This window comes from Zeus faber (assembly GCF_960531495.2).
Source record: "Zeus faber genome assembly, chromosome: 20".
NCBI lineage: Eukaryota > Metazoa > Chordata > Actinopteri > Zeiformes > Zeidae > Zeus > Zeus faber.
The window spans coordinates 7,293,431-7,321,117 of NC_137207.1; the positions used below are offsets into that span (position 1 = coordinate 7,293,431).

The 27,687-nt window shown below is 43.6% G+C and overlaps 1 protein-coding gene across 1 annotated transcript in view; it reads left to right on the forward strand.

The window, feature by feature from the left end:
* Positions 1-920: 920 nt before the first annotated feature.
* The window catches only part of itga3b (integrin, alpha 3b), a gene marked incomplete at its 5' end in the record, with an annotated part of 33,423 nt that continues 6,656 nt past the window's right edge, over positions 921-27,687 (forward strand). The window contains 19 exons of the mRNA XM_080020741.1: positions 921-1,102; positions 15,908-16,035; positions 18,152-18,234; positions 18,422-18,662; positions 19,600-19,698; positions 20,472-20,679; positions 21,877-22,070; positions 23,020-23,108; positions 23,218-23,354; positions 23,488-23,577; positions 23,675-23,742; positions 23,884-24,029; positions 24,745-24,891; positions 24,973-25,070; positions 25,221-25,422; positions 26,172-26,249; positions 26,359-26,438; positions 26,798-26,875; positions 27,571-27,673. Of these exons, the coding sequence (XP_079876867.1) occupies positions 921-1,102; positions 15,908-16,035; positions 18,152-18,234; positions 18,422-18,662; positions 19,600-19,698; positions 20,472-20,679; positions 21,877-22,070; positions 23,020-23,108; positions 23,218-23,354; positions 23,488-23,577; positions 23,675-23,742; positions 23,884-24,029; positions 24,745-24,891; positions 24,973-25,070; positions 25,221-25,422; positions 26,172-26,249; positions 26,359-26,438; positions 26,798-26,875; positions 27,571-27,673 (2,451 nt within the window). The remainder of the gene's footprint in view (positions 1,103-15,907; positions 16,036-18,151; positions 18,235-18,421; positions 18,663-19,599; positions 19,699-20,471; positions 20,680-21,876; positions 22,071-23,019; positions 23,109-23,217; positions 23,355-23,487; positions 23,578-23,674; positions 23,743-23,883; positions 24,030-24,744; positions 24,892-24,972; positions 25,071-25,220; positions 25,423-26,171; positions 26,250-26,358; positions 26,439-26,797; positions 26,876-27,570; positions 27,674-27,687) is intronic.

The window sequence follows — 27,687 nt, forward strand, 5'->3', positions numbered from 1 at the left end:
TTGGGGCTGGGCGGTATCAGCAAAGTCAAATATTGCAATATTTTTTGACGATTACCTTGATATTGATAATTTGACGATATTCTGGGGCTGACAATTTGTGCTTTCGCAAGATATTTTGGCTCACAAAATATTTGAGAAACAACCAGTTATGTGCATATTATGACCAGGCAGGTAGAGGCTTTGGTTGGAACAGCTCGAACAGCATGCAAAGTTCAGAAAAGTGTATTCTTTTACTGCATCGCAGCAGCCCTGAAGTTAACATTTAAACAATTGACGATATTACGATCCCAATCAAAACTGCAGATGATACCTAGTCTCACATCATGATATCGATATTATAATTATATATCGCCGAGTCCTATTGTCTCTGCCAGTGTACAACGCAGTGTGGAAAAACTTTTACATTTTGGAATAGGACTTTGAACCAGAGAGAGAGAGAGAGAGAGAGAGAGAGGGAGAGGGAGAGAGAGCGGGGGGGGGGGGGTGTTTCTTTTCCATTAAAGAATTGAACAGGACAATAACTTTTATCATATAGTGATAATAATGCATCCGCCACACACGCTATAGGTAAAGTGATCAATGCAGCGTGTGACTGCAGTAGGACACTTGTTCAGAGTGGGTGTGGAGGGGAGAGGGGAGGAGGGAGAGAGAGAGAGGGAGAGAGGGAGAGAGGGAGAGAGAGAGAGGGAGAGAGGGAGAGAGAGAGGGGCAGGCGAGCGGACACCTTGTCATGAAGTAGAGCTGGTGGAAACGCGGCAGGGGGACAAGTCCGTGTGTGTGATAAATGGGGAGTCCATTGTGATCCGTACCTGTGGGACCTGCGAGCGGGTGAGACCCCCTTCCCGGTCGGCGGCTTCGCGCGGGGGAATTTTAAAGGCACGCCGGCTGCACCGCCGGGAGGAATCAGATCCGTCCCCACCATGGCCCCGAGTGGAAGCCTGTTCCTCGGCGCCCTGGCCGCCTGCTGCTGCCTGGCTCCCGTCTGCCGCGGATTTAACATCGACGAGCGCTTCCCCGTCGTCAAGGAGGGGAAAACCACCGGCAGCTTCTTCGGATTCTCCGTTGCGCTGCACAAACAGACGGCCGGGTCCCACAAATACCTGTAAGTTCACAGTGATGCATCCCAACTTGCCTCCTCCACCCCGACGTTTCAACCTCCACCTGTTGCTAGCAGCACGTACTGACTGTACACAAACAGTTGTATTTCTACATTAGAAATCCTAGCCTCGTAACTAATGTTCACGTTTGAACTGCTATTACAACGTAACGCGACGCCTATTATAACACACACCATATTATATTCGTATGAATTAACGTCTTAATAATATTGTAATATAGATTATTTGTAAGGTGTATGTATGTTAATAATATGAATGGTTCGCCACGCCACGAGCGTTATCTTTTTAGGTGTGCGGAAGTGGTTCTGTGCGCCTGTACCTGCCTGACCTACATGTACTGTATGTATGAATGGCTCCTTTTAATATTCCAAATGCTTCTTTGTTCTTCAGGCTTTTAAAGTCGGTTGTTTAAGCAAAAAAAAACCCACAAAAAAAACCCAAAACAAAACTGTAATCCTGGATGTGTGGGTCGTTTCACCGTGTTTCTTTTTTTTTCTTCTGACCTTACGTCAAATGTATTTATATTTATTCGGCCCACTAAATACGAAGCCGGGGTCTCCCACAGTCAATACTGGTGTCAGGGACAATTTATTAAGGCTCATAAGTTCATGCAATTAAAGCTTAGTTATACATTTATAGTTAACTGCTATATTTACGTATAAAAAAAGGATCTATAATCATGGCAGTTTCAAACCGTCAGAGTGATTTAAAGAACGTCCCTCCTTGGTTTATCCTGGTTGAGTCCAATATTATTTTCCTTTCTGTTTTGTGATTGGTTGATTAGATCACATGTCAGGCAAAGACAATTATGAGTCAAAGAGTTGTGTTGTGGTTGATTTTAATTGTGATCGAATTAATTGAAACACTGCCTAAAGGTCATCCATCTCCATCCGGCACCTCATTTATAAGAGTAATCCATCGATTATATATTGAACCCCTCCATTAGATTGGCTTCATATCGCGGCTGTACCCGCCCGATCCCCATACCAGACAAATGGAGGACTACTGGTGTGCACGGCTGGAAAAGACAGGCAGTAAGTTGTAGGTACATGCCTCATCGTGGCTTCTACCCTGCTTTAGCTGTAGGTGAAACAGGTGGGCCAGGTGAGCTGTATAACAGCTCTTAAAGGTCTAACAAAGTATCGCACGCCCAAGAAATTGTATCCTCTGGCACAATGACCGAAAGAAGAAACACGGGCCATTCCCCCCCCCCCGAACAAAAGGACTGTGCATTGTGACCCAGTTAGTCCTGACAGCGCTTATTTCACTGCTATACCTCCACAGCGGAATGCACAGAAAGCAGTGACGTATTGTACTTTCTTTCCAAGTGTCCCGGGGCTATTGCGTTTGACTGAGAGAGAAGTGGCTTTGAGTTTCGCAATAAAGTTGTTCATTGGCCCATAACACTCGCAGGTTGTTATTACTGAGATATAGGAGCTCACTTGGAGCGTAACGGTCATGTTTGATTTGAATTGCAGGGATGTTTGTCATGATGAAAAATAAATTGTATTTTTCCTCCAACGTTTCCTTGGGTAAAGACCCTTAAAGTCCCTTGTAAAGCAATAATAAATAAAGTGTTATGAGTTTGTCACACTAGAGAAAAATGTGTTATTAACCGCCCAGCCAAATTTGCATGATTAACAAAATAGACAAATATATAAAATTATCCGCAAATATTTCGAATCCTAAAAAAAAAAAAGGCAGTTTCCTCTGAGACACTGGGGGCGTGTCCGCTCAAGAAGCTGAAACCACGGCTAATCGTGGGAGAAGTGTAGCCTCTCTCAAGTGTCAAATACCGCTAATCTAATACATACGTATCCAAATCCAAAATCAAAAAAACAATAATGGGCTGTTTTTTGTTGTTTTGATTTTGTTCTGAAATTAAAAAATGAACACGAGAAAATGGGATATTTATTGCGGGCAGCGTGGGGTCTCCTGGAGCTCCGTGCTGGGGCAGGACTCTGTTCTGGCTCCTTGTGCGCCGGGGGAAAGCCCCACTAACTGCCCCACACCCTGTCCGGGAGCGCATGGAGCTGGGGGTGCCACTACGTGGAAACGTCAATAAGCAGACCGATCTCTTATGCACATTCTGGCATCCAGGGAAGATGCATTTGCGGGACAAAGGCACCATAGCTAGATAGCAAACAAGTGTAGGCTGTAGTAACTCGTGTTTGAGCGGGACAACCACTGACGGTAATGCACCCCACTCTTATATAGTGTTAGGGGAGAGGCCATGCCAAGTATAACCCCCTACGTCATTGAGTCATGATTCAGGCCCACAAAAAAAAAAATGATAACAAACAGTTGTATGTATACCTATTATACAAACATCTATAATGGGTTTAGAAACCAATCTTGGAATTGGCTTTACAGGGACTTCAACAATTCCCTTGTTTGGGGCTGAATTTCCGTTTGGCCAATCAAAGGGCCTCCTTGAACTTCCGCATCTGTGATCATACAACATCCTCATCTAGCTCGGCGCCGGTGTGTTTCAGTTAGAGCTGGAATTAGAATCTTGAAAGAATGGGGTGGCACGCCTCACTGGTATGACGCCCTCATCAGAAAGAGGTCTCCTTGTCTCAGAACATGCCGCCCGCATCAGGCTTATCTGCAGAGTGTTGGATTGATGCCTCCTCTTGAGCCTTCCACGGCCGTGAATGAAACTCAGCGGTGTCACACAGCTGACACATCGATCGATGTGCCATCTTGGCCTCTTCCCCGCAGGGATGGTGTCACCGTCCACGGGCTGCAATCCAAGACGGGGACCACATGGCCCTGGTAAAAGCACTGGGGGCCTTGGGACCTGGAGACCGGGGAAGGGCCCCTTGCTCCCCCCTTGGGCTCCCCAGCTTGTGTCGGTCAATAAAGGGGAAAAGGCCAATTCTAACCGCTCTTTAATCATATGACCTTTATAATTGATAATGCCAGTGCAATTTGACTGTGCAAGTGACAGCCTCACATTTTGCAGTCTTTCAGGAGAGAAGGTTTATAAGCATTATCCTTCCCTTCTATATTAGAGACATGTCACCGTGAGAAACAACTGTCTTCTCTTCTCCTTTTAAACCCATGAAGCGTGTCGTATTGGACTGTGTTTATTTTCAGTTCTGTTGGCCAACACAGGGTCTGTCTCGTCTCAGCACTGCAAGAGCTGACCACACAGCTGCGCATTACACGCATTTCCCCGTTATTCGTGTGATTCAGGCAGTGTGTGAATATTTGGGCGAGAAAGAAGACAAGAAGTGGGTTCATAAACCAGTCATGACATGTGCAGTGTTTAAAGTGGGCATTCTTTGCGCATGCTTGAGTCAGACAGGGGGCATAAAAGAAGAGAACGAGAGGCACGGCAATAAAACGGGATTGGGATTTTATTTTTTTTTTGTAACTTCTGAAGACACAGCTTATTATCCAATTTGACTAAGCCCAGAATAAATATGATCTTGACTGAGCAATGTGAGAAACATATTAAACTAAACATTGTTTTCGTAATGGGGGCTCCTACTGATTAGGGAACGATCTTGGGGGTGGTTGTCAGGAGGGGAAAACTGCGCCTTGCTCATCCAGTATCTACCTGAGGCCAATTTGTACTGTTTATTCATCTCTTCTCTCCTCCCCTTCCTGGTTTGCTGTCCATCGCCCATTTAAAGCCAGAGAGGGAGTTATTTTCCTCAGAAGGCTTCTTTTTGTTCTCTATTGGAACAGGGAGGAGGGACCAGACCCATCAGCTGGCCACCTATTGGCTCTTCCAGGCCTCTGACCCTGTGGTATGTCTGGAATGTTTCACCCTCCCTCTGCACACTTGCGACCTGCCAGGTTGCAGGTTGGGACAGGACAGGACTGAAACTGTGGAGTTCGGGACAAAAGCGCCGAACGTACATACGACCATTCAAACGTTTAACCCAAGCTTAGAACGCTCTCGCTACTCGCCACTCGGGTTAGCGCCGCGTGTCCAATCCGAAGACAGCCAAGCTCACCCTGTCGCTTTTGAACGGTCATAGAAAGTTAGTGGCCCTCTGAGAGCCCGAGAAGGCTAAGCCATTCCCAACCAAGAGGTCGTTTAGTCAGAGTTTGAGGTGCCGTGGCTTTGCCAGCTCATCTGTGTCTGACTGCTGTGGCCCTGGGCTACGAAAGTCAGCCATTTAATTTGACGGGACCTTGCAAGGTGCAGATTAGAGCGGTTGACAGAACAATTTTATAGGGACACACACACACACACACACACACACACACACACAAACTGCCAGATATTCTGTCGAGAACCGCACAGAACTGTATTTTGTTGCTAACCTTAAGCCTCTTAGTTTCACATAACGCACACATCTCATTTCCCAGCAGCCTAACTTCCTTGGGAGGTTCATATTATGCCACTGACCAGGTTTCGTTATGGCTTTGCTGCTGGTAATAAACATTAACGTGTTGAACACAAACGTGGAATATTACACTTTAACATCAATATTGATCATAGACTGAGATGAAGCATTGGACACATTGGATTGCATAGATTGTTGGATTTGTGTGAAAATGTAGCAGCCCAACTGTGTCAATGGGGAGGATGGGTATGTTAAACCTGGCTCAGGCCCCACATTCCTTGTCATTGAAACGGCAATGGGCTTTGCTAGGCCCATCGGAGCAAGCATGTCACGCAACAATGGCGAGACTTTGCGATAAGGATCCCGCGTTGTCCATGTACGTATGATGAGTAAGAGAGGCAGGCCCGTGCAGAGACGTTAAGAGAGCTGCTCAAAAAAAAAAGAAAAGAAGAAAAGACACATAGAAGCAGCGAGGCAATCTGCCATCGCAAGGCGAAGTACACACCTCATGAGTGAAATGCTAAAATGGGTCGCCAAATACATTTTGGAAGCCATTGATATACCCGAGCGGCCCGCCCAAGTAAAGTCTATGTGTGGGAAGCACTGGATAAACATCAGGCCACTACCATTGGTTAATGTCATCTTGTTTGCTGATAGACCAATGGCAGTCAACAAGGCAAATATCGTCCGATACTGATGTATGGCCGATAAATCAGTGCATCCCTAGTTTCTTTGTGTTGGTGCACTTTTCCACCCCTTACAATAGATGTAACATTTTGGGTGTTCATTCTGAAGTACTGAACAAGGGTTGTTTCATTTGCATCGTGCCTTAGTGGTCGAGGCTTGGATGTTCTGAAAAAGAAGTTTTGCAGGCTGCAGTCTAAAGAAGAAGCCTTCCGTGCAGCTGTGAAAAATAACCAAAGTTTCATCTGTGAGCCTTGGCCTTGGTGCTTCTAAGGTCTTTGTACAAATTTGTCACTCGCAATACACATTACAGTGTTACCTCGACTTACGACTGTAATTCGTTCTATAATAACGGTCGTATGTTAAAATAGTCGTATGTCGAAGCAATTTTTCCCATATACACCACACTCATTTTTTTCTATGATTTCCTTCTTAGTTTCAATGGGAATCATTGCCCTTTTCTTTTTCCCATCATCCTTCTTCTTAGGACTCATCATGAAGGGTGAAAACACAGTACAAACACAGTAAATATGAAAAAACTGGATAAGCCACGAACTACGTGCACACACGATGTAGGTCGCCCGCTGACTGACTGCTGACTGACTACTGACTGACTCCTGACTGCTGACTGACTGCTGACTGACTGCTAACTGACTGCTGACTGACTACTGACTGACTGCTGACTGACAGCTGACTGACTGCTGACTGACTGGCTGACTGACTGCTGACTGGCTGCCGACGCGCCAACTGCAAATTTCCACGCTCGTATCTTGGAGCAGTCGGTCTCAAGTTGATCCAAATTTTTGCGACTATCGCTACTCATATCTTGGATTAGTGGTAAGTAGATGCAGTAGTGAGTTGAGGTACCACTGTATTGCCAAGATGCTTAGCACAGTGTCAGAAGTCATGTGCAACATGGCCCTCTGAGGTGAGGACCGGCAAACCCTTGAGTTCCCCCTATGTTGTTAAATAGAAGACAAGATAACTGATTGGGGTGTGAGATAACTTTAGGGGCGGTCTACAACTACCGCATTTTGTGTATTGTGTTTGTGTGTGCTTTTCCAATGTGTGACATTATAGCCTCACGTTTGCTTGTTTAAAAGGTTTTGTTTGTGAGTGTGATATATTATGTGCTCTGTCATTTAATTTATATTTATAAGTGTTAATGCATCTTATGTGGCGTGTGTGATGTACGCACATTGAGCTGGTGGACCAGCCCAGAGACGTTTGCTTTATTATCACAGGATGACGGCTCCCATTTCATTTGTCACACAGCGCCAAAATGAGTTTGCTTTCTAGTCGCTATTTCACTGTTGGCAGATGGTTGCCCTCAAACCGGATGTTTGTCCAGCTGATATATAGACATATATATTGATAGATGTGTGTGTGTGTGTGTGTGTGTGTGTGTGTGTGTGTGTGTGTGTGTGTGTGTGTGTGTGAATACGTGTCTTTACTTCCATAAAAGGTTTTAACGGACAACACCGCTGAATACTCACCAGCGATCAATAGGGCACTAAATGTGTCCTAAATGAAAATAAAAATAAAAATAAAAATCTTCAAATCACCATAATCCGAAATAATCTTGTTTTTATAGGTTTTTCTGGGTGACTCTGTATAAATAAATAAATAAATAAATAAATAAATAAATAAATAGATAGATAAATAAATAAATAAATAAAGGTGCTTTATTAATCCCCAAAGGGAAATTCCAGCTGTATGTGTGTGTATGTGTGTGTGTGTGTGTGTGTGTGTGTGTGTGTGTGTGTGTGTGTGCGTGTGTGCGTGTGTGCGTGTGTGTGTGTGTGTGTGTGTGTGTGCATGATTTTAGGTGTCTTTGGACAAAATAACATTGTTGGGAAGCAATAACCTTTGGTGAAATTGCAACAGAAAGATTCATAACATTTAATTTCCTCCATCGCCAAGTTCCTTGCGGCCTTCCACAGCTCACTGCGCCATGATCTCCACGGGCTTTTCCGACACACTGAATGCTGAATTCCCAAAACGTACACGCTTACACACTGATCTGAATCGACACAGACTGCGATGTATTTGCACAAAGTTTTCACCTTCTGTCCCACTCATTTCTAAACAAATTTCTCTGCTGGTAGCAATGAGGATCTCAGGGCGAAAAGGGAATTAGCTTCTCATCCTCAAATGGAAAGTTTTAATTGCCTGTTTGCCTGTTCGGACTGGTGCGCCAATGGTTTACCACAACGCACTTTGACTCATTTCGAATCATCCATGTGCAATAGGGATTTTTGACAAATGGTCCCAACCTTTAATATTGTGATAACCCTTACTCATGGAAACACACTCCCGTGATCGCTTGTAAAAAAAACAACAACTGTGTGTTTTTGATAATTAAATCTAATGAAAATTTAAAAAAAAAGTTTAAATTAATCAATTTCATTTAAAAAAATTAAAAGTTGTCAATGTCTGTCTCCTGGCAACCACCCAATTAAATGAAAAGAAGGAAAAAAGAAGAATGTTTCATTACTTAAGAATATTTATTATTCTTTTAGTATCAGTTATCCATACAAATATCACCAAATTACAACCAGTTAAAAAAAAAGAACCTGCATTACCTTTATTAACAATGCCTTGTTTTTGCATGATTTCTGCTGAGTACAAATAAGTACCAATTTTTAAACTACATTTGAAAACAAATTTATTTAAACCTTTCAATCTTTAACCTTACACATAATTATCAGAACTTTTATTATAATTTATGGAAAAATAAAACACTTATATAAAATGTATATCATTATTTCATTTTTTACTTTGTGGATTTTATTAACTTTTATTCGCATTATCCTGCCTCTTCATATGGTTTTGAGTGTTTTAATTCTGTGCACTATTCTCTACCTTTTGTTCAATTTGCATGTAATTGTTTTCCTTGTATCCCCTTTTTAATGTGAAAAAATTGTATGAAAGCTGCTATATAAATAAGATTTATTATAATTATTGGTTATTATTACTATAAAGCAGGACAGGCAGCTTTCTGGTAGGAAATGTGTGTTACTGTCTACATTTTAAAGCAAAGGAAAGGAATTGCTCAAAAAGAAAGCGAGCGTTAGATTAGTGTTATTGATGAATCACTGCACAGCACAGCCTCTTGGGGCTGTTCTCGGACGACAGATACAAAACGGGCTTTGATTAACAAGGTCCATAGGTCTGCAACAGGTGCAGTGAGTCACATTGGGGGAACGTCCGAGAGAGAGAGAGAGAGACAGACAGACCACCAGCTCTCCATGCGCAGCAGGTCGCTCCGCTGGCAGCAGTCACACTGTTTGTCCAAAGGGGACTCATCAGTTGGCCATGCACGCATGCCCGCACGCACACACACACACACACCACACACACACTCACACAAAGTTAATGTGTTAACAGCTAGGTGTGTGCACAGTGAATGGGCTGATAGCAATGTGTGCTGGCTGCCCACCCACCGCTTTGTGAACGTTACAGTGAGGTGTTTGAGCATTGAAGTCGACAAAGAATGGGACGGAAAGGGCATGTCACACACACACACACACACACACACACACACACACACACACATACTGTGTATGTTGAAGTTTAGGCGTTACGTTAAGCACTGTATAATCTCTGTGCTGGCAGAAGTGCGTCATCTTTAGTTTATTATATGAGAAAGGAATGTAGCTCTTGAGTTGCAAGAACAAAATTGCAAGGTTTCGCTCAGTAAAAAGAGTTGTTCAATTTAGTTAGTGTAACGCACGGTGAGCGAGGGAGGAATCAGTGAGTTCTGAGTTGTCTGTGGAATTCTCACAAGAATCATTTAATTATATGGTGATTATTTTCAGTGAGTGTGACTCCTGAGTCATTTGTTCAGTTGGAACGAATCATTTGCGAGTCCTGCATTACTCCTAGTAGGCCATAATAATAAGCACAGTTTAACATGTTTCTGATGCTTTTAGGGTTATTTCAGTTTAAAAACTGTGCCGTGGAAGAAAAGATGTTCGGAAACGCTGCCCTAACACACACACACACACACACACACACACACACACACACACACACACACACACACTCACACACACACACACACACACACACACACACACACACACACACACACACACAAACACATTTATGTATATAAAATCTTCCTACCGCTCTACCTCTAACCCTAAGCATGCATCCCTGACTCGTTCAGTAAAGTCATTACGCCATTACGATGGCATAAACAGGTTCCTGCCCTCCTTCTCCCCCTCTTGCCCTAATGGCTGATAATCCGTCCTGCAAATTGAGTCCCTTCATTCACTACTGTCCCCCGTGCTATCGGCCACGCAGATCTAATCGGTTCAAGTGCCGTTGTCTTCCTGGAATCAATATGGCTCGCTCAGGATGTAATTGGTTTATAATACACTGCGGATTGCTTTGCCGATCCAATGCTTTGGATCTGAGTTAGAGAGAAAAAACCATGACAATCCTGGAGGGATAGCTAATATTGCCATCATCCCGATATCTGCTTATATATTCAAAATCCCACGTTAAAGCGTCCAGCTGGGGTTCATTTCTCTCCCAATTCTCATTCTCTCTTGTCTGCCTAAGTGCTGTCGCATACTTTACAGATCTAGACATTTTGGGCAAGATGTATTCTAGAAGAGATGTATGGACGTGATCTATCCCTGATAGACATTTGTTTCCTCGCTCCACTGTTTAGACTGGGCCCAGATAGATATGAATGAGGCCATGTTCCTCTGCAGACGCGACAGATGTAGTCTGTCGCGTCTGTCAAGTCTCACGAATGCCTATCAGATAGCTGAGATCAGATAGCTTAAACGCAGGGCTCAAAAGTAAGGTAAAAAAAAAGTGAATTCAGTACAAGAGAATAGGAAATCTAGTCAGTTGGTGTTTCTATAAATATGCTGCACTGCCGTTGATATGATTGCCAGCCTGTTTTCCAACGAGCTGTGTGAGAACCGCATGTGTTGTCCTGGGTGTCTGGATAGATGGAGAGACAGACGGCTGTTTATCAAAACAAGACCTTGTCGTCTCACTTTCTCTCTCTCCCTCTCCGTCTCTGGCTCTATGTGTCATGCTGGGGTTGTTTCTCACTCTTGTTCCCCTTCCATTTGTTCCCAAACCTCTTGTCTCGCCCCTCTCTCCCTCTCTTTTCTCTCTCTCTCTCTCTCTCTCTCTCTCTCTCTCTCTCTCTCTCTCTCTCTCTCTCTCTGTCAAGCATACAACCGGGCTCACCTTGGCTAGGCAGCCGCAGCAAATGTTCGGCAGGCTAGCGACTCAGAGAGACAACTTTCAACATGCCCTTGCTGCTGGAATGCAGCTGCTGATTGCCACCCCCCCTGCTCTGAACCTCCCACGGTCCGATTTATGAGGAGGCGATGAGCTGGGAGGAAGATGGGAGGCGCAACGCGCATTGTTGCATTCGGACGGACAAGGACAGGAGCATTTGATGCCGCTCGGCGTTCCAAAAACAAACGGCAAGCCTGTTATCCAAAACCCTGCTGAAGTGCCTTATTTGCCGTTCCCAGAGGTGCCGAGTACTTGGTGACTTTACCGAAGTATTTCCCTAAAGAAATCTCCCCACAGGGATCTATAAAGTATTCTATTCAAACAATGATAGAGCTCGGCACAAGTTCCCGTGAGAACGTTGTATTTATGGGTCATGGCTGGTTGATGGCTGGTACACAAAGTGGTTCAACCAACTTCATGGGTCTTAAAAACAGTTGCACATGACATATTTGACAATATTGTGTATACGCACCGTGCCTCACACCAGACATAGTGACCTAGTGAATGAATCAGTTCGACAGTCAACCTAGATGATGACCACCTGGGGGTGTGGAACCCCCTAGAAAAACCTCAGCAGGATGAGAGTCATTCAAAGTTGGGCTCTGCGTCAGAGATCGAGGACGGTTAAGAAAGAATCGGGGCGGACTGAGTTACTCGTTCGTTGGGTGAGACCCGCCCAAGCTCTCCCCTTAGCGCCCGCGATAAGCGCTGGACTCTGAGCCACAACAATTGGTCAAGGCCGTGCTCAACCATAAAGGGGCTTTGTGCACAGCTTTGTTTACAGGTTCAGGTTGTGAGCAAAGTCCACGCGGCTGGTTTCTCAAGTGCTTTATAACTGTCTGGCTCCTTCTAGCCACCTCTCTCTCTGTCTCTCTCTGTATCGCCGACTCTGAATCGCTCTATTTCTTTCTTTCCCCATTCTCTCTCTTTCTCTCCTTGGTGCAGTCACATAGGCATATACACAGGCACACGTGCATGATAGAACAGGCCCTAAGAAACTACAAATAAAAATGCATGCAAACCCATACATGTGGACACACACACCTAAGCTACACCTTAGCCAGTCCTTTATCCCGTTTACACTAAACAAATCGGTCAGTCCCGCTGTACTCCAAACCTCTCAGATTCCATCTACATTGCTGAATGATTACCTGAACCCGATGCCTTTTCCTCCCTACTCACTGGAAATGAATGACCCTAACCCTAGTGAGAAACTTGGAGGCCACAATGGCTCTTTCTGGTTGTCATCCCTTTGGGAAGTTAATTGATTAATGCAGTTAATGTCTATCTGACAGAAGGGAGGAATGATTGACCCTCGCTTACTCAGATGCCGCATATCTGGCTAAAGCCAGTCTGCTTTTCATGTGTCTTGAGATGAACAAGAACAAGAACAAGGAGTATCCACCTTCTGAGACCGAGCCGTACGATTCAATATGCCTCACTCGATTAATAAGCAATGTTTGAGTTCCCATACATCAACATCTGCTACCCCTGTTTGTTGTCAGCGCTCAAGCGTAGGGGCTTGAAAATAAGGGCGCGAGAAATCAGAAATCACATCATCTCCCCAACTCGTAAGTTTAGAAATTGGTAATTAGTTAATGAGATCCAACATCAGTAGCCAGAGCCAACTCACATGGCTGAATATTAGCGGAAAGACGGCAGTGAGTCTGTTTATCTTCAGGTTCCAGCGCCATAGCGGAGGAAAAATTGAGCTGTTTTTGTGTGGTTTAACCTCTTAGTTACCGTGCAAGTCCGTCCCGAATCTGTCGGTTTTATTAAAACAAGCGAAGGACTTTGACCGTACTGATAGTTTACAGATAGTTTGTATTTGAAATTAAAGCTTTATTTTTTAAGGGGTTTTAACTACTATACACATGCTGCTCAACAATGCAGTTGTCCAACCTTAACTTCCAACTTCCACCTTGACTAAATGACGTTAACCTGTGACGATGGAAACCTTTCCCAGTGTTGATCCGGTGATAATTATCACTGAATCACTCACCGTATCACTCTCCTCCACCATTCCCCATTAATCACCCTTCGAGGTGAAGCAACTTTCTATTGACTCACAAGAAACGTACTTACAGAACTTAACTTCCACTGAAAGGCGGATTGACCGCACGACGAAGAGATTTTAGTTTTTCTCCTCAAGGCGGCTTATCTGTTTTTCCACTCTGCCTTACTTAGGAAGTCAGGAAGGGCATGCCAGGCTTGCGCGTGTCCTGCCCCTACCTGGTCGCAGCAAACATGGCCTCCAGCTACCAAACGCCGCCCGAGTCACCACTTTCCGCTCTGTCTTTGATAAGTTGTGAGGGACAACAAACAATCCATCGGCGTTTCCATTGTCCGTTAATTGCCGGTTTTCGACCGGGAAAATCTGTTGGAATCCGACTGTTGTTAATCTCTCCGGTCAGAATGTCCAAGAAAATAATTTCCTCTATGCACAATTTCAATTAGTGCTGGGCGATAAAATGATAACGATAATTATTGCCATATTTTTTTCCTTGATGTCGAAATCAAAAAGACCCGATCATTTCGATAAAAGAAATCTGCAGATCCGATTCATTTCCGCGGTCGGTTTGGCGACCCAAAGCAGACAGTAAATTCATTGTGTTATAAAATATGTCTACGAGACGTCAACACCACAAACTGTATTATTTATTTAGACCTACTTGACATATTTCTTTTGTTTTTGATGATTTTATCAATTTTATTTAAGAGAAATGTGAATTAAAGCATCTGCACTTGTTACTTATTGTTCACAAACGGAAATTATTTGATTTCAAGTAGTAATATTCGTAATGTTTATTTATTTTTAAAACGCCGTTAACTGACAGGACTTGTTTTATTTTGAATATTCAATAAAAAATATTATAAATCTACATGCCTTGATGATGTCATTCTCTATATAGCCTGCCTATCAATTGCTTTTAAGCTTCATAATCACAGATCGTTTAAATCTTCCAGGACACGGCATCAATTTGTTTGAAGGGATACTCTGCAATCCATATGTGTGGTTCCTTGACAGAGCTTCCCGGGAATTGAAATTTAAAAACTATTTTGTCCCTCTACTACACCTTCTAGATTGGGCAATGACAAAATGAAGATATCCTTCCGGACAGGGTCCTTGACCACCCCATCGGCGGTCATTTTGCGATAATGACTGGATGCCTGCACATTATCCCACTGCTACTTACCAAATAAAATAATATAATATGCCATATATGCCATATAACTATGCCTGGCATGCCGGCGCACTTAGTGACTGCAAAGCTTCTTCGCTTCTGCAACAACAAAGACAACAACAACAAAACAACAACATAGCAATGTTCTACAACTTATATGATATATTATACCTATACCTTATATATATTATACCTACATATGACTAAACCATTTACTGGTATTGATGTGAAATTGGACATGTATGCCTTCATCTCTGGCCAAGAAAGTCTTCCATTACAGTTTCCAAGTAGCGCCACCACAATCCAGTGTTAGCATGAGCATGTAGGCGGCGTGAAGCAAGGGACGTGAATACTGGCAGGAGGAAGTGGTTGTCTAGCCATTGTTAGCGTAACAGACAGCAGCCAATCGGAAATAACTGACAGCTGATTACCGCTATTGACCAATCAGAATCAAGTGTTACACAGAGCTGTACAACAATACGGCCATTGGGATCGACAGTCGCAGTTATCCAGCTGACAGGTTAACGTAGAGCTCACGAGCCGCAGACGAGGTTGTCCGCACCTCCCGCCCACCAAGCGCCTCCGATGAATTTTGTGCTGACAGGGGCCGTTTGGCCCTCCAGAAGGGGGAACGGGCGGCCTAATCCCCCTACTTCAAAGTGCTCCGGCGAGGCTAAAAGGTGCTGACGGCGAGGAGCGTTTGGGTGAGAAGACCAAACGACAGGGTTCATCGCAAAGCCGGGCCGGCGGTTTGTTTGCGCCCGCGTGTGTGTATGCGTGCGTGCATGCGTGCGTGCGTGTGTGTGTTCCACAGAATTGACACGGCCCATTCACTGTCCTCCCTGCTGAACTGAGTTCACAGGAGACGTGATTGCTCTTCTTCATCCTGAGGCGGCCACATGTGTTTATTGTAGAGGTTGGAGGTTATTGTAGAGGTTGGACGTACAGTAGAATGGGTGGTAGATATGCTGTTTCCAACTCAGCGACGCTATACAAATCCGTGTTATGCAAATCATTTATGTATTTTTAATGCTAATACTTTGGTCAACGGTGTGTTTAGACTACAGATCACCTGTGGCCTTATCTCACTTCCTCCCCAATGTGGCTTTACCTACTGTAGCCTCTCTGTTGTATAGTCTAAAGCTACTGTACCAGGAAAAAACAATGATATAATCTGATAATCCTCTCTCTGTCTCTCTTCCTTTTTTTTTCTGTTTCGTTCCCCCCATATCCCTCTCTCTCTTTGTGTGTGCGTGTCTGTGTGTGTGTGTGTGTGTGTGTGTGGGTGTGTGTGGGCGTGTGTGCGCGTGCGTGCGTGCGTGTGTGCATGTCTCTCAAGGCTCCTGGCTGGGGCACCCAAGGAGAAATCGCTGTCTCTGAGGGACGTCAATGAGACGGGCGCTGTCTACTCCTGTCCTGTTTCCACGGAGACCGCCGACTGTTACCGGATGGATCTGGTCACCTCAAGTGAGTGCAAAACCCTTGCCGGGACCCGATTGAATGACACAAACCCCAGAAAAACAGCCCGTAATTACAGTAGCCTGGAAATGAATGAACATAGGCCTACAGTGCCTTGCTCAAAGGTACCGTAGTCAACATCAACAGCGGAGGCAACATCAATCAATCATGCCGCACTTAAATTAATAATCAATAAACACATTTATCTTAGTATATTTTCCAAAATGCCTGTCAAAAAATTAATTTAAATTGTACACCATTGGATGTCATGCTATGTAACTCTTAAACTAACATGTATTCCTGTATAATATTTGTTGGGAAAAGCTGTGTGTAAGTTGCCGACGTGTCGTGAGAAGTGGAGATTCAGAGATAGACAGACGCATAAACCGCACTTCAACTGTTGTCTTCTGCCTAGAGACCACCACACTTCCTCCCTTCTGAGAAAAGAGTTACAAGCCCGGCTCCTCTGCCTGTCACCGGGCGGAGCTGCGATGTCCTCCCCTCGACGTGCTAGACGCTGTTCACACACGCATTGTGAAAACAACAGATACAAAAGCCCAACGGATGATAATTGGGAGTTATTAGTGAATAAATCCCGCTGCTGCTTTTGATGTGAAGGCCGTGCTTGTTGTCAGGGCGTAATTCTGCGTTTACATTAATTCACCCTTGTCGGACTCAAACTGGGCGGGGAGCAGCCTCCCTGCGATGCTTTTGACACATTAAATCATGTGATCCCACAGCTCTGTGGAATACTCAATTGTGATTTGGCAATGACGGCAATCGTGGCATTCTGAATTATTCTGTATTAGTATACAGAATATTATTTGTATTATTAGTTATGCTATGCTATAGATATCCAATTTCATATTAATGACGAATTAGTTGGCTACTTTTTTGCAGTGTTAGCGGCGTTGTTGCGGACTGTTTCTACGCTTGCTGTGGCAAAGCCCCTGCTCAGGATACATATATTAGTTATCAAAATAATTTCAAATCAATATTTGGTCTTGATGTACACTGTGATGTCGGACTGTAGTAGGCAGAATAATGTGCAGCCAGTCATTTTTGCCAAAACCTCCTTCGGAGTGATACAAGACTGCCGGCCGTATTTGCGAGTAATACCGCGTTCAGACTATGTGATTCTAGCCTGATTTTCCACTGGCCGGTGGGCTTTTGGAGGTCAACGAGCAGAGCCCCAAATCGGAGCCAAATCATAGCGCACTACGGTGAGCGACGAGCATGTGGTGTGCTCGCCATGCGCTCGCAGACGCCGGCGGGATAGAAAGCGCGTTGCGGTCATGACGGGGTCGAGTCGGGAGTGACGCAACGAGCTACAGCCAATGAGAGCAGACACGGGGTGAGGCGGAGCGCGGGAGTGCACCAGAACTGCAGCCAGAAACACACAACATACCTAGTTTACTTTTCTTCTCGAGGTCTTTAACATATTTTAATTGTGCTTCTATTTTATTTTATTTTTTTAGAGTGATCAAGAATATAATAAAAAACAAATAATCCTATTCCTATATCCTATTCATTTCCGGTGTTGCGCGTGTTTTCGTGACAAAAGTGAGTTTGGAGATCCGACAGAGTCGTCGGGGATTCCTCCTGGCGAAAGATCTTGTCATGTGTGACCCCCTCACACAGGACAAGACTGCAAGATTCCCGATCACGAGACAGAAAGTTGTGTAGTGTGAACAGTACAGCGGTCTGACGACTTTGAAAGTGGTGTAGTGTGTCCATGGCATAAGCAGCAGAACATTGATTAAACGCAGAAGAGACCAAAACAGACTGTTATTTTACAGTAAAAAGTTGAAAAATTCCTAAGGCAAACAAGCTGTTATGTTGATGGATGCAGTTGAGCATTTAATGTTCGTTGGTGCTACATATTTTACAATGTTTGACTTGAGCGTTGGACTGGAATTCAGTGCAGAAATGCAGAATCTTTCATCCTTTTAAAACATTCTCTGTCCATCACTTTCAAAGGAGGTCTGAATTTCATCCAGAATCATTTCCAAATGCACGGTTCACGTTAAACTATTTGGAAATCCTGAATCAGAAATCCACACACTCCTTAGCCCTCATTATTTCCCACTTGTTTCCTCCGACCTAACACTTTTTGACTTCACAGCAAATCCGTCCGAGATGGTGGAGGGCATGTGGCTGGGAGTCACCGTGGCCAGTCAGCGGGACCAGAGTGACGGACGCGTGTTGGTGCGATGATTCTCGACCCCTTTTCAATGTTATTGCAGCATCCATATCAAATACAAATATTTGTTCTGAAGCACATGACTCTATCCCGCTTTTAGGTTGAAGCCAAAATCACAAATGGAGCAAAAACAAGTGCAATCGCATGTTTGGGGGGTTCAGACTTGACAACTCTCCACTTACGACCCTCTAGGCGTGCGGCCATCGCTACGTGAAAATGTTGCCAGGGGATCAGCCGAAGATGGTAGGCAAGTGCTTTGTGAGGGGCAACGACCTGACCTTCGACCCCAACGACGAGTGGCAGACCCACACCTACGAGGTGTGCAACCCCAACTTCAACATGGACCTGGAGGGCTTGTGCCAAATGGGCATCTCCGGCGGCATGACGGACACGGACGTCTACATCGGCTCCCCTGGGAGCTACGTGTGGCAAGGTGGGAATTGTAGAGCTTATAGAGAGATAGGGCGATACTTTCCCCCCAGGAAAATCGCAGCGGAGCAGTAGGCTTTAATAATATAGTAATAAGAATAAAACATTTTCATTTGAAATAAACCAAAAACAATTTAAAAAAGGGAAAGATTTGCACTATACTGTACAATAAATATAAACATTTACTGAAAATCTCAAAATGTTGCCCCCCCCCCCAAAAAAAGTACAATTTTATATATGAAAAAGGAACTGTATGAAGTTATATATATAAAATATTTGCTTGTCATTGTCTTTATTAGATGTCGTTGGTGTTGAAAAGGTGTCAGAAACACTAGTCATAGGTAATTCAGCCTTGTGTAAATCACACAGAACCTTTACTGTTGTTAAATTTACCGTAATTACTCAACTAAAACCCATTCAGATCTGCGCATTGATATAAAAACTCTTCCTCTTACCTGGGCATGCAGTTTTAACTTTCAAATTCTGCTTCTCAAATTTCAATAAAATCTTAAGGTCCACCTATCAGTCAATATTGAGTCGATTTTTCTGGAGAAATCTTTAACATTTTAATGGATGTGGAGAAAATGTAAACGTATCAGACAATCAAAGAAAGAAAGCAATTTACAGAAACTTGTTTTGGATGTCAGTGAGACCGGTTTGGTCCCTTTGGTTTTGCACCTTCAGATCAAATGACTTGCGAGGGTGGAAATCCGGGCACCTTAGAGTTAAACCTAAAGGAAAAAAAAAAAGATTTGTGTGTTTTGTGGCGGATGTTGGAAATAATGGGCAGGTTCTGGCAGACATGGATTAAGTCCTTTCCAAGTCTACAATGCCGGCGTTCGTCTAGCTGTAGGATTATTCTGTGTCTGGGGGGCAGAAAGCCTGTTCGTTGTGTGCGCGAGAGAAGGATAATGACATCGGTGGGTTTGTGTTTCACGCAGGCAACGTTCACGTCACGTGGAGGGACCCGGATCCAGGGAACACCTGGGACACCACTGCCAAGAGCTTTGGCGAGATGAAGAAGACGTACAGTTATATGGGTGCGTACATCACAGAAACGTAATAAAATGCATTAGGGTTGGGCGATATGTCAACATTGTCATACCGGCAACCGTACGGGGAGCAGATCAGGGAGCCCCGATGCGCCTCTCCATGCGCCTCTCCACGCGCAAACACAGCCCAGGACAGAGCACGGTGTCTCGTCGGCCGCAGCTCGGAGGTTCGGTTGAAACAGTCATTTAATCAGTCGTTTTAAAAGGATCGCAAAGTAAAAAAATAAAACGATCAAATCATGTTATTCATGTATGAAACTCCACCCCGGACTGCATCTCTGCTCCCCGGACGAGGAGGAAGCGGCGGCTGCGGGTCCCCCGGGATGGGCCCCCACACCTCTCGGTAACAGTGTTGGAGTGCACTCCGCACCACCGCGTTGTTCCTTCAGCGTCTGAATTGAACTGAACTGAACCAAAGGAAGAACGAGAGAAAGCCAGTTTCAGAATGACCTGGAAACGGGTTTTACAGCGATTTATTTCTTCTTTTTGTGGATTTCTCCAGAGAAACCGGATGCTGTCGAAGCGGCGATGCGCAGTTCCTATTCGCGCACGCTTTGAATTGAGCTTGACAGCTCATTAAATTTGTAAAATAAAAACCGGCACAAAAAAACAACCACCGATAGACTTGCCGATATATTCGTCCAGTTGCCCAAGCCCGAAATGCATGTGTCGATACCAATTATGCGCTTCAGTATTCAAACCGTAACACAATCTATTTCAACGGGTTTTTGATTTGTTCTTCTGAACGACTTTTTAAACAGGCTACTCCGTCCTGGAGGAGAGGAAGCTGCTGAGCCGCGACGACTACACCGTGGTGACGGGGTCTCCAAGGGACGAGGCCAAGGGCTCTGTGACGTTGGGGACGAAAAGCGACGTGGCCACCTTCGCCATCGCGCTCGTCGTCCCCGGGGAGCAAGTGGGCTCGTACTTTGGGAACAGCCTGGCCGCCACGGACCTCAACAACGACGAGTAGGTGTCACGGATTCCTCACTGGCCCTTCACGGCCAGATGGGGAGACCACTGGCGGTCTGGTGGGGGATCAAAAGGAAATATGAAAAGAAAAAGGCAAAACCGGAGCTCGGTCACGGACATTTTCGCACGGCCATATTCATTTCATCCTGTAAACCATCAGGATCAAGGTCGAAATGGTTGTTTTTAACTTTATTTTGCCTTCTCCCGGACCTTTGAAGATTTATATATTGAAGAATCAAAGCCATAAAGCACACAACGAGATAAAATGACAACCTGATCCCCTGAATTCGGTCTTTACGGTGGGCAAGATACAAAAGTTAAGACGGTGGAAATTGAAAAGAGAGAAGATGTTTTGTGCCTTTCTTAGATACCAATGCCCTCCGTGAACCGGCCCGTGCTTGAACGCGTTTTGGGGCTGTGATCTCTCCGGCTGAGCACACACCATAAGACTGTGATTAATGCATGAGCGGAGATGAGAGCAGAGACGCTGATGTTTTTTTTTTGTCGGCGGTACAGACAAGGTGCGTGATGTGTGAAGACTTGACAGCAGAGGCCTCTCAAACGCATCACTGCCGGGTGCAGCACGCCTTGGAAGAAGTGTCTGTATCCTGTGCTGAAGTATAATTAATCTAAGAAAACCAAAAGAAAAGTAAATGTCCTCCATTCAGCAATGGATTTACCCTCAATCAAATGACAAAAAGCACGGGAATTTAGCTTGACTTGGATTTTAGTTTGGAGATGTATGATAAAGTGAAAATATTGAAGTATTCTCTCTTAAATCAGCATCAATACTTTGGTGTGAAGACAATTCCATCCTCAACGCATTAACTTCTCTTGCTTAAGCTTAACAATTTGAAATCATTAATATATGTCCACTAGCTGATATTATGGGTGGTAGAATAAGGACTTAGCTTCGCAATTCAGGAAACTCTTTCCTCCAGCGGTTACATATCACTGGTATTTCCGACACAGAAATACCATGACTGAAAAGCAGAAGAACCTTAAAACGTAATGACATAAAAGTACAATGCCTCTTAACATTTCTTAACATCAATTCTACAAATTTCATTTTCAATTTTATTTTGGACTTCATATTTTCTGGGAAGTTTGTGTTAAGTATGTATCTATTATTAGATCTCGGGAGAGGAGAGAGGTTTGATTTACAGAATGTCCTTTTTTTTTTCCATGTTCTAGTTGGAACGACTTGATCGTGGGCGCCCCGTTCTACTTTGACCGCATGAAGGACCACGGAGGGGCCGTGTACGTCTACATGAATGAAAATGGGGGGTTCCAGAAGACTCCCAGCGTGGTGCTGAAGGGCCCGATAGCATCTGGGTTCGGCTTTGCTGTGGCCGCTATTGGAGACGTCAACCAAGACGGATTCCAAGGTGTTAACCATTTATCATTTAACCAATAGGAATTTTACAGTGTATTTTAACAACGGGAAGACAGTATTCACTAGCGGAAGTAACAATGTCAGAATTGAAATTCAGGGTGCAGCTGAGAGCAATTATGTTATTTTTTGTCAAATTCTATACATCCTACCTACCTCTAATATGGTATCACAACGTTACTTTTGACAGCTTGGGTATATAGCAGAACTCTTGGAAAGTGTTGAAATTGTGGGGGCGGTAGCTCAGGACGTAGAGCTGGTCGTCTAGTAATCTAAAGGTTGCTGGTTGGATCCCAGGCTCCTCCTGCTGTAGTGGCCTTGAGCAAGACCCTTAACCCCTAATTGCTCCTGGTGGCTGCGTCCGTCGGTGTTTGAATAATTGTAAGTCGCTTTGGGTAAAAGCGTCGGCTAAATGTAATGTAATGGAAATGCAGCCTATTTTCTCTGTGTAGACAAAGCCTTGACTCAGCTGTAGTCTCCAGTTTGTGTCCAACGTGGTGTTCTTCGTTTGTTGTGATCAGATTATTATAGACTAGTGTTCCCTCGTCATGGTAACCTAAGAGTTTAAAGTGAGCGTTACACTAAGTAAGATTAGTGTTAAATCTTGATTGGATTTGATTGCTTGGAATAGCTACGTCACTGTCCACCAAGTGATGATCTACTGCCATCTAATGGACAGAAACATGCATTACATGTCAAAAACCAAGTTACAACTTTATTGTCATATACTTGGGAGTAAGATTTTTACTGCATCACACAATAAAAAGACAATAATACGTGGTTGACAACAGTTGGTCCAACGAGTTGTTGGTGATTTGTAAATCTTACTAATGCTTCTTCTTCTTTCGGCTGCTCCTGTTAGGGCTTGCCACAGCGGATCAAAGGTAAATCATACTAATGCAACCTTCATATAATCCTGTGTCATAATTGATTTCCTGCTGTAGATTTTGCCGTCGGAGCCCCGTTCCACGAAACAGGGAAGGTCTACATATGGATGGGAAGTAAGGAAGGGATTTCAGAGGAACCCAGTCAGGTAACACAGAGTTCTAACAGCCTAGTCATCCATGTGAAAGTGTGAAAACGTCTCCAGCCTAAATTCCAATATCCAATTCAAACTAAATGCCCTTTGTCCCCACCTACAGGTGATTGAGGGTAAATCTGTGGACAAGGGAAATTTCAAGACCTTTGGCTACTCGATCAATGGAGGGATGGACATGGATGACAACAGATACCCTGACATCCTGGTCGGCTCTCTGGATGACCGCATCGCCCTGCTCAGGTAAAGGCACAAAAATGAATTAAAAAAGCATCTACAAGGATCTGCGTGGATTATATGATTTGAGATTTGCTTCCTGTTCTGTTTTTATCTTCTTGCTATTTTCTTCTTCTTCTTGCTTCTTCTGCTATTTCAGAGCCAGACCCGTCGTCCACCTATCTAAGAACTTCACCGTGCAGCCAAAGATTGTCGACCCAAATCTCTGTCCCCCGGGGAGCAAGCCATGGTGAGGAGAAACTCATCGGCAACTCTTGCCGATGAGTTTTTACATTTTTACATCCTACGTCGAGGGTTATGTGACGGCGTTTCGTTGTATTTCACAGCATTACGGCGACCGTGTGTTTCTCGTACACGCTAAGCAACGGAAACAAAGACTTCAAGAAGAATATCGGTAAGCATCCCAGACCTCCGCTTTCAAATGTTGATGTTGATGAGAATATCTGTCAACATTGAAAACACACATTACTGTGTCCAGAATGGCACACTAGCATAATATTAAAATTTCTGTGTGTGATTTCCCTGCTTCCTTTAGCGGTGAAGTACAAAGTTGAGGCCGACATCGAGAGGAGGCGGAGCCCCCGCATTTACTTCCTGAGTAACAGAGACGACACGTTCACAGGTTCACTCCACTTGCCTTCCTCCGAGCCCAAGTGCCAGGTGCTGGAACTCACCGTGGCGGTAAGTGTGTATGTGTGGGTTAAGTTTGCCGGTATACTTTTGTCGCACACTTGTCACAGTTTTTCGCCAATTCGCTTTGACCACTGTTTCCCGACCTTTTTTCTGCCACGGCACTTTTTTTACAATAAAAATAATCCCTTGGCTCACCACTATCCTGTTAACCATTCAAAATGTCTCAAGACGTCACAAATCCATAGAGCTGCAGTTGTTATTGTGGCCTACTAATAGCTAATGATGCAAGATTTGCAAACAATTTGTTTGTAGCGAATAAATCTGTTGTTTTAAGCATTTGGCCTAATTCACATTGAATATGACTGATTTACACTTTGCATGCCACCAAAATAAGTTATTCTAATTTAATGAAATTACTCTTGGGAGAATTCCATTCACAGCTGAGAGCCGAACAACTCTTCTGGCTCTCGTTCATCACTCTCCAAAAGACCTTGCACGTTCACCGTGCATTATACCAGCTGAATCAAACAAACAAAGAGTCAAAAACAGTTTTAACTGAGTGACTCGTGAAGAAACAAATCTCATAAAAGAGTGAAACCTTTCATCACGACTAATAATTCTCACGTTCAGTGTGAAACTTGACATTGTTCTGATGAGCACAGAGCTGCTATTCTGGTGAATTAGATGAATTAGTGCAGCCTTGCGATTTAGACATTGCGCGGCTGAAAAACATTGGCTTAGATTCACTGTCTTTATTCTCCAGGCTCCCGTGATTGACAAACTAGAGGCAGTGGTCTTCTCCCTCAATGTATCGCTAGCAGAGCAGAAACCTAAAACCAGACGTGCCCTCCAGAACCTGGACTCCTTCCCCGTCCTCAGCCAGAAGCAGAAACTCACGCAGAGAGCAGAGGTACGATGTTATTACCTTAATCATGCCATGCCATTGACATGTTGTGTTGTGACTGTTGTGACTTGCTGTGTCTCCCTACAGGTCAACTTCCAGAAGGAGTGCGGCTCTGATAACAAGTGCTCTAGTAACCTGCAGCTCACCGCTACGTTTCTTGACGAGTACAACAGACCTTACCCCAGGTGCGGGAATTACATGCGTGTGTGTTCGTGTGTCCGTGCATATGTGTGTGCACGAATACAACTGGAAATGTGATGTTACTGACCCTTGACAATCTCAATTAAACCACCAAAAAATGTAATAAATGTTTAATGATCTGTAATTGTATCCAGGGAGGGCCAGCACCAGGTACTGCAGTACAACAACAATGTGAAGAAAGTGATTCTGTCTGTGGAGGTGACCAACCTGCCCGCGCTCGGGAAGCTCGCAGAGGACGCCCACCAGGCCGTGCTCAACATCACCGTCCCCGACGCGCTGAGATATTCTGCCGCCAGGTCCACGCTGCATCCACTAGGGAGCCGCACACGAATAAAAGTATAAGTCATGTATAAACTGTAATAATAATAATAATAATAATAATAATAATAATAATAACCTGTGAACAAGCAACATTTATTTAATAGAAATTTGTAAATATTGTATTATTTTTCTAGAATTATTAGTCTTAGACTACTTGGTTAGTAGTCTACTCCTTAATTAGTATTAGATTAACCCAAGCCATTCTTAAATAATTCTCCATTATACGTGGTGTACAATTTGTGGCTATTGGAGTCTCTTGCTTCTGTTGGGATTGGATGCACAAATATCCATGAGTACAATATAAAGACAGAATAAATAGTAGAATAATCACAAGCATTTAAATAATAAAACCAAATGAAAAGAGTGAGTAAAGTAAGAGCAAAGAGTAATTAAAAGCTTATCTGAAAAGAGCTGTTTTTCTTTTTTTTTACATATTCTGTATGTCAATTTGTATTTGAATTTAAATAATTTATGAAAAGGTTTACAATTGGATGGTTTAAAAGTTATAGTTTAAAAAGCATTGCAATTTCTGTGTCATTTTGAAAAGTATCATTCCAGAAGGATCAAATTGGATAAAATATATTCCATTCATGACAGATGATTGCATTTTCTGTTCGGGTTCAGTCATTAGTTTAGAGAATTTGTTGAAAGTGCTTAAAAGCAAAAAGCCTACTGCTTAAAAGCAGTAAGATCATTGTTTATCTGCTATTTCCATCGGTTTTTTCATACGTTTTTAAATTTCTAATATTCTCTGTTGTCCTTAGAACCACAGCGTGCAGTGCGAGCTGGAAGGCACGTCTGTGATGTGCGATTTAGGGAATCCGCTCAAGGGCAACGAACGGGTGAGTTTGAAAAATCACCTTTGATGTTTTGCGACGTAAGTGAGGGATTTTTCCATCGTGGATTTTTTCGCTCACGTACTAAGGCACGGCTTTGCGCTGTGACCACCAGGTGTCGGTGCAGGTTAAGTTTGAGACCTCAGGAATCAGCCTGTACACCGGCCAGATCGAGTCGCAGCTGCAGCTTTCGACGTAAGTCTATTTGACTTCATTTAAAAATTCTCTGCTCCTGTTCCTGTCTTCGCTGCACATGGAACTTGCTATACTGAGGCATTTGAGTCCCAATTGAAACTGCGTCTATTCTACCCATCTATCCATTGTATCTATTTGGTTTTTTTTACAATCAAAAAGTCTATACATACAAATTAGTTTAATATTGTTATTGGATTGGTTTTCTCTATACCTTTATTGTCCTTGTTCTGAATTAAATTCCCAATTAATGTTTCTGCGATTTGAATCTTAATTTGCTTATGATTAGTGTCTTTATGTTTCTCAACAGAATAAAGTTTTCCTATAAACTGATAGAATATCAAAGCTTTATTTTCATGCAGGCTGAGTGAGCAGAACGACCTGAAACCAGTGCCAGTAGTGCTACTGGTAGAGAACACTATTCTCACCTCCTTCTCAATGTAAGTACAATTCGGCCTGCTACTTTGAACGCTGTACATCTTTAAAACTCATATAGACAGACAAAAGCACACACCATGCCTGTAACATTTAATCATTAATGGAAAATAAATTAAATTATATTGTTCGCAGGGAAAAGTAAGATGAAAGCGAGATTTCAACAAGATAATCCAATTGAAAAAAGTATACTAAGTGTGTTATCTATAAGAATACTTTTTTTGCATTGTCAATTAATATACTAAAGTTGTGTTGAATTGGAGCCACTTATATTATACTTGCGTTCAAAATTGTACTGAAGATACCTTTTATAAGTGTACTTACACCACACTTATATCACACTCAGCATATTGACCAATGAGAATACTAAATCTGTACTCTAAATTAGTACATAAAGTTAATAAGTAGGGTAGGTAGAAATAAACTTTGAACACACTTTATATACGAAAAATATACTTTGAGTATGGAAAAATATTGTTTTTTGGAAATGACATTGAACAGTATACAGTGTCAAAGCCACTGTTTTAAAAGATGTATTTAGTATGGTTCTTATTGCTTTAAATTACAAAAGGCACTCCGAATAACACCTAAGCATCTTAACACAGGATGGTCAGGTAAAATACTCAGATCTATTCATTTTTGATCATTCGCTTCTTCTACATCCAACATCAACCTACATGGAACCCGTGTGCCCGCGCAGAGAGAAGCCGCTGGTGCAGACTTTTTTCAGCGGGGAGGTGATGGGGGAGTCGGCCATGGTCCGTGCCAGTGACGTCGGCAGTCTGGTGGAGTTCACCTTCAGCGTGAGTCACTTCGT